The sequence below is a fragment of the Durio zibethinus genome, chromosome 8 (assembly GCF_047325235.1).
Source record: "Durio zibethinus cultivar Kanyao isolate XHJ-2024 chromosome 8, ASM4732523v1, whole genome shotgun sequence".
NCBI classification, from domain to species: Eukaryota; Viridiplantae; Streptophyta; class Magnoliopsida; order Malvales; family Malvaceae; genus Durio; species Durio zibethinus.
Window position 1 is genome coordinate 5,306,664 of NC_143169.1, and position 7,967 is coordinate 5,314,630.

General features: G+C 28.7%; 1 protein-coding gene across 1 annotated transcript; it reads right to left on the reverse strand.

Annotated features, from left to right (window-relative positions):
- Positions 1 to 6,429: 6,429 nt before the first annotated feature.
- Positions 6,430 to 7,723, reverse strand: LOC111278721 (uncharacterized). The gene is made up of 2 exons (XM_022865345.2): positions 7,583 to 7,723; positions 6,430 to 7,261 (listed from the first exon to the last, which is right to left on the reverse strand). The coding sequence occupies exons 1-2, from the start codon at positions 7,680 to 7,682 to the stop codon at positions 6,600 to 6,602; spliced, it is 762 nt and encodes a 253-aa protein (XP_022721080.2). The 5' UTR covers positions 7,683 to 7,723; the 3' UTR covers positions 6,430 to 6,599.
- Positions 7,724 to 7,967: the final 244 nt, after the last annotated feature.

Below are 7,967 nucleotides of genomic sequence, written 5' to 3' on the forward strand. Positions count from 1 at the left end.
ATGTTTAAGTGTTTATTCCTTGGTTGATTAAATGCCTTAGACATAGGCTTGTTGTTTCATGCATTTTTCCTCCCATTCTTCATACAATATTTCAAGTAAATTTTTTTCACTTTGTGTGTGGTTTTTGGTCCGAGTGCCCTGAATATTTTTTGTTCATTTATTAGTCTATTTGGAGGTTATAAAATAGTTTGTCACATTACTTGTAACTAGGATTAGTTTTTATCACACTTAGCTCACTAGATCCATAGTTTAGGATATGTTTTATATTACAACTTGTGTACTTTTTTAAAGCATTTTAGGTCAGTTTTATGCAAAGCTTTTCAATACCTTTTTAGCTTGTTTTCATGCCTATTTTAAGCTAGTAAAGCAATTTTTACAAATTCCTTAGGCAAGGTTGCATTTTCCTAACATCTTAGTTCATAGGTCTTAGTTTCCATGCATTCTAGTACTTTGGTTTGCATAAAATTTTATTTCCATTTGTGTGTGGTTTTTGCATAAATTTCTTGTAGGTTATTGATTCCATTTTAGGTCTAGATTAACCATGTAAAAGAGTTTTTATTTTTATCTACATTTAATGTATGTTCAGGTGGTAATTAGTAACATATGTCATATAGAAATTTATGTTAGTTTACTTCCTAGTTTAATTTTTAATTTTTAATTTTTATATTTAAATTATTAGGCTTTTATGTTTAAATTCTTGTTTAAGTCTGTCTAAATTATTTTTCATGGCTTGTTAATTTTACAAAGTTGTTTAAATTTACTATTTTTAGAAATTTCGTATTTTTAGGATGTTCTAGTTTTAGTAGGTTTAATCTTTAGGTATTTACTCTTTTCATAATTTGTAGTAATTTCATAAGTAACTAACCCATTTTACTTTCACTTTACTAGCTTATACACAATAATTCACATAGGATACCAAATGTATGCCTATTCATTCGAAGTTGATCTACACAACTTTTATCATTCACATGTGCTATTCTATTCAAGTATTCCAACCCGGTTTCATGCCTAACAAATGTTCTCTTCTTCAAAACATGTTTTTCATGATACCTTTGCACAAGGTTATGCATTAGCATGAAAGAGTTTGTTCAAACAACCATCATTTGTTGATGGATTTGTTCTAATATCAAGTAACTATCTCTTGCTCCTTATCCATATCTATAAAAGAAAAACAATTAATTTTATAAGGTATAAAGCTATCAAAAAAGTAAATATGTGAAGTAAAACCAAATAAGAAAAACTAAGATGAGAGGTGAAAGAGAAAAGAAAAGCAATACATGAGAAAAAAAATAGAAACATCATTGATTAAATTCAATAGGTAACAAAAATTGACATCATTGATTAGAATGTCAATTTCTAACCACAATAGTGTTCACTTTTCATTTGAGATTTTGACAAGTGTTATATGGTATCACTTTTGCGCTAATTTGATAACTTAGATATTTTGAACAAATAAACACCAATAACATATGTAAAGACTAAATTACAATTGTATAACAATAGAAGAAAAGCACATAAAAGTAATTTTAATAATAAAAGCACATAAAGAAAAAAAAAAGAAAGAAATATCCCAACGATAGATTGGTATAAGAACCAAAGCTAAGGGAAAAGGTTGAAATCCATGTGTTTAAGGCTAAACTAATGGTGCATTGGATTCTTGTTTAATTTTTATGTTTTTTTTTTCTTTTAATACATGGTAACTGTTAATTGTATATATAGTGCTTAATTTTGTTGTAGGCTTTGGTTTTATATTTTACTAAAAAAAAAAATAAAATTCATGGCATGTCATGGGCCTCTACAACTTGGGACGTAAGGTGCACATGGCTTTGGTACCTATGCATGTTCTGTTCCCTAGGTTAGGTTGGATCAAGGCACTATTAATTAATTAATTAATTAGTTAAGGTCATGATCAATTGATCATAAATATACATCACCAGGCATTAATTAATTATTAAGTCATCTAATGTAATCAACAAGTGCTATATATATACATACCACCCACTAGTCTAGAATATATAATAATTTGGGTAAATTTTAAATCCAACTATTGTTTAGAGAATGATAGTCTTTCTTATTTCCTAACCCTGTTTAATTAGTCCATTACTTGAAAATGAAATGAGGAGTTTGGTAAATTAAGGAGGTGTATACCATGGAAGTTTTTGCATGTATTCAAGAAAGCTCACCAAAAACAAACAAGACCCACCCTCATGTGATGCCAATCTTGATAGACTAGATTAGCCTAATATAAACACCAGACATAATAAAAATGTTTGTAGACTATCGAAGTTTTTACACACATACAAGAAAGCTCACTAAAAACAAATGAGACCCACCCTTATAGGTATTTTGTATTATGTTGGAAACTTGTAAAATTTTCATTACAAACTACTGTTCCAATCAAAATCAAACAGTTAAAGCCAGGCATAGAAGTAAAATGAGTGAAAAAGAAGAACAAGGCATACAACAATTAAAGCAATTAGAAATAAAATAATGCACAAGAAAATCAAAATTAAGGAACAAATACTTCTACTCATTAAATCTGTCATATTTGATTACAATTTACAAGTTATATCCAAGGGCTCAAACAAGACTATTAAATATACTACTACAAAGTTACAAAGAAACAATTATAATGATTTCCATTTGCTATGGGAAGGTGCTTTGTAATGCTTTGGTGATAACTCAAGCAAAAAAAAAAAAAAAGACATAAAAGATTGGGGGACTTAGGTTAGAATCCTATGCAGATTTTGAATGGATATTATTCAACACTATAAGTGTGAAGACCTACACTTAACTTATGAGGTATTGTTTGTTTTGACCCAAAGATCTCATAGTTTTGTCTTACAAAAAGCTCCTAACAAGTTTGGAATTAAGTCTTAACTTATATATCATACCATATCCACACATTCTTCTAATGTAGAATTTAGGGCATTTCAATCTCATCACCTTTGAAGCTTGACATCCTTGTCAAGATGAGTATAACCACAGGACCAAGATCACACAAAACATTGGGATTCTAGAGATGGCTCTCCATTATGCAGCACTTAGTGACTCCCATGACCTCACCATGTAGCACTTACTAACTCCTACAATATAGCACTTAGTTTTCATCAATTAGTGACCACTCTTATACCAGTTGTGGAGATCGCACCCAACTTGCGAGGTGTTGTCCACTTTGACATAAAGGTCTCACGACCCACAAAAAGTGCCCCACAAGTTTGGGATTAAGTCTTAACTTATATATCATACTATATCCACATATTCTTTCAATCTGAAATTGGAGGTATTACAATGAGAAACCAGTAGTGCAAAAGCAAAGCAAATCAAAAGGCTGAACAGTAATCAAAAGAAACCAATAGTGTGGAAGTTAGATCTAGGGAACAAACTTCTGAGCACAAATTGGATAAATATTGAGAAATATTAATTTCAAAAAATAAAAATTGAATCAAAGTAAGAGAAACAGTAAAATATCTATTTGAAAATCAATTTTGCTTCAAAATCTACAAAAGAGATAATTTGGACATTAACACATGGTTATAACTTGAATACCCAAAACACAAACTAAGAAATTGAAAATCAATTAGATAATCGACATATTTAAATAATAATAGAATGAAAACATATGAATCAAGAGAAAGGTTTTCTTGATTATCGAGAACTCTGAAAGAAAATTGAAAAAACTCCATTTGAAAGTGAGAAATCAAAAAGAAAATTTGATGGAGAGAGATGACAAGAATTGCTCTGGGGTTGAAAAGTTTGTGAAATAAATGGCTTTTTCCATGGAGAATAAAGGGGTTTTTTGAGTGAAGGAATATTTTCAAATCTTTGATAATTTAAAATTTAGGTTTTATCTTTTAAGTTTAATGGTAAAATAGAAAATTTATTATTTAAAAATTCTAATAAATTATCTAATCTTATGAATTAAAAATAATCCTCTACTTTTTCAAAGGATAGAGTTATCCTATTGGTATAGGATGACTAATCCTTTCAATAATCTAATCCTTTTATTTAAGTGTAAACAAACATGTGATAGGATGATTAGTAGCCTATCCTTCAACTAATCTTATGTACCAAATGTGCCCTTAAATGAATAACTTAGCATAAAGAGGCTGGGCAACGGGATTCACACCCATATATGGTTAAAAGTTGTGAAACTTTTACATTTTTAATAAGCTTGAAAAAGGTATCCAAATCCCACAAAAAGGTGTCAACTTTCACCTACTGCTAAATATTAAGACAGCGATAATTTGCAAGAAAAAAATAATTTTCTATATGCATGAAGCAATAGAAAAACGAAAATTTGAAAATACTGGAGATTGAACCCCGATCTTCCCTTCACCTTCTAAAAAATGTTGATGAGTCATTTGAATTAAGTTCATATTCAAGTATCATTTATAGTTTAGTTATTTATCGATTTTTGTGCTTCGATTTCTTCTATCCAATATACTATTTATGTTATACTAAATCTTGAGAATTATTTAATTTTTGACCTAATTTCTATTTTTTATATCCAAAATAAGCTATGATACATTAATTGAACAAAACTAATTAAGGAAACCGAGAAAACTCGCGCAGGTGAAGCCTACAACTATTTGTTGTATACATTATCAATAATGTATGTTTATCTAACTGTTTTAAGCATTTTTATAAAATTCAAAGTTTAGAATTAATGTAGCATGTATTAGTGTAGAAAAATAATGTTTGAAAGTTCAAATTCAAAAAATATATTCGTGGGACATGTTGCATCACTTTAAAAGTGTTGATTCTTCATTCAAGTTAATACGTTTGTGAAGAGATATTTCAAATAATGTTAGGAGCTTCCAAATAGGTGAACGGGTAAAAGAACCATTGAACAAAATTTAATAATTATCCAAGCCCTTTTATTTTATTGTAATTATTTATGCTTTCAAACTTCTTTTTTCATTAATTGAACCTTTGTTAAACAAAAATTGATTAACTATCAATATAATAGTTAAGATTTTTATTGACAAATTTTTTGTGACCATAGATATTTCATCATAAATATTAGATTTCTTGTGACAAAACTTTCCTATAACACAATTGCAATAAATAATTGTGACTTATTGTTATTTGATCACTATTATAATAGTAATTATGACGGCTTAATTTTTTTTTTCACAATTAAATCATCATTATAAGTATGTTTTTGTGACACAAATTTTTGTCATTATATATAAAATTGTTAAGGATTAAATATACAAATTGGCAGCAGTGATTATTTATGAGAAATAATATATAAAGTGGTCACTACTATATTGAATATTTTTATGATAGCAAAATTATTTATCACATCATACTTTACATTTTGTTCTGAAAATTTCGTCATCATTAAACATAATAACATATTAATGATGACTATATGCTATCACAATAACAAATTTATCGCTATGATAATTGAAATTGTTACTATTTAAAAAAATTATAATGGTTAAAAATTAATTTGTCACCATTTATATTGATAAATTTAGGAAATTAATTTTTTAACAATATGTATATTAACAAGTTGATTTTCAATCCAATTATGTTAGAGACTCTTGTACTTTGCAAAATTTAGAATTTAGTCTCTATAATGTAATTCATACAAATTAATTCTTATATTATTTTGATTTAATAATCTTACTCCAATAACTAATTTCATCAAATTTTTTCTATTAAAAATACTAACGTAACAATTGATTTGATGATGCAAGCATTGACTTTATTGATACGGCATAATTTGTATGAATTACACTATTAGGAATAAATTTCAAATTTTGGCAAAGACATTTGGTATAACTTGATCGTTTATTTTTTTTATTATAATAACAATTGCTAAAGATATTTAAATATATATATATTTTCAAATTAATATTGAAAATTCATGATTAATGTTAGGATATTGATAGATATTTACAAAATATAATATAAATTTGACATGATATTAAGAGAAAATATAGAAAAAATTGAAGATTTATACAATAAGCAAAAATTTTATACTTAAAAAAATCCCAGGTGTCAACATTTATTTATTTTTTTTTTAAATCCGGGGATCAATTGGGGTGAAAATAAGTGTTTAAAGGTATAATTGGATAAAAATTGATGTTTGAAGATTCAATTGATTTGAAATAGAAAATTTAAGACTTGATTGATTAAAATAAAATATCAAAAGCTTAAATGATTATCAAGTTTTGAGGGCTTTTCTTGACCCTTTTCCATTATAAGTACTTCCATAATCGTTCATTTCAGGACACTTCTATATTTAATCTCTCAAGAATCAAATGATCATGCATGTTTCATCGTTTTGATTTTCTAATTCATGTGCGTTTAAGAGATTTTTAAAGTGTTTAAAGTGCAATTTTGGTTCTCTTTGTTTAGACATTGAATGGATAACATTCTCAAAAGTTCAAAAAATTATTAAAGCTTCCTTATTAAAGCTTTACCTAAATTTTGTCATTTCTTCTTCTTTTATTGATTGCATTAGTCCAATCCTACGTAGAACATTATTGTCACAAACATCTTGATTTACATACAGCAAACTAATTAATCATGTCATGTTATCATCTGCTTATAAAAAACCTAATAAGGATTACAATAACTGCTCAAAATGAAGCAATTTGAAAATCTGGAGGTGATTTTTGTTGTGTTGGATGTTCAATTATTCCTTGATGTTTTGATGGTGCTGGGTTAGGAGATGGTGGTGATTTTGGGGTCTTCCCAAAATGAGTAGACATGGATTTAAACTGAAAATCTGGAGGTGATGACCTTTGTTGTATCGGCTGCTCGATCGTTCCTTGATGTTTTGATGGCGCTGGATCTGGAGAAGGTGGTGATTTTGGGGTCTTTCCGAAATTAGGAAATATGGATTTGAACTGAAACTCTGGACTTTGTTTTATAGGTTGTTCAATTGTTCCGTGATGTTTTGATGGTGCTGGATTTGGAGAAGGTGGTGATTTAGGAATCTTTCCAAAATTAGTAAGCATAGTAATTAAACTATTGCATGGACTCCCCTCTGCACAAGAAGAAAAATACTCCAGCCGGGGAATTGGTGTTTCTGGCTTTGGAGATGGATAATTGGTCGTTACTTGTTGAGTTGGTGGTGATGACTTTGGAGATGGCGGCGAAGGAGTGACCTTTCCTTCAATTGTAGATTGTGCGATGTGGTCGCAGTCAGTATTCCCTGTTATTTCCCTGGTTTCTATTGAGCTACTTCTCCCAACATTATTGACCATTATGATCACCATGAACTTGTTGGGTGAATTTTCTGCAGAAATCAAAAAAAAAAAAAAAAGGGAGCTAGTCTCAGATAAAGTAAACAAAAAATATGGTATTCCTCGTATTAATGATTATATTAAATGATGAACTTCAAATACTCGGAGCAAGTTCCATGAATCTTGAAAATTAGGATTAACACCTGTATATTTTTAATATTAAAAACCACAATTTAAAAATAAAAAAATACGTTATAAATATTAAAATTTAAATCATACTTTTTGAATAAGATAATTTTTAGAGATTATTTTATAAATTAATTGAATTAAATTTTAAATTCTAACACATACATGGCTTAGCATAGTTGTAATACCTGGCGGTAATAGTCTTGCCACAGCAGCAGTTGCAAGAAGACCCAGAATTGCGAAAGAAGTAAGAAGAAGAGCACTGGTGATGATAATTGAAGTTGCCATGTTAAACCTCAATTATCGATATACAGTTGGAAAGCCATTAATGCCCAATTTATAGACAAACTTAAAAGCTCTTTTTGTTCCTACATTTATTAGACATGTCGCAAAAGTCCTGTCAAACATTGGTCAAGGAACTTGGGCTGGTCTTACGGGGAAATGAGACTCTGTCAAATACCAAACCATCTGCCGCAAATCCAAAGACTGCTTAAATTTTGGTGCATATAATTTTTTTTTTAAATAAATGAAAAGTTTTGTCTTAAAGCTAAAAAACAAATCTCCAACGACGGC

What these genes read in the sequence shown, in the direction of transcription:
- LOC111278721 (XM_022865345.2), bottom strand. Translation starts at nt 7,682, where the DNA reads ATGGCAACTTCAATTATCATCACCAGTGCTCTTCTTCTTACTTCTTTC. An exon ending in GGCAAGACTATTACCGCCAG is followed by an intron (nt 7,262 to 7,582) that starts GTATTACAACTA and finishes TGATTTCTGCAG; the next exon opens with AAAATTCACCCAACAAGTTC.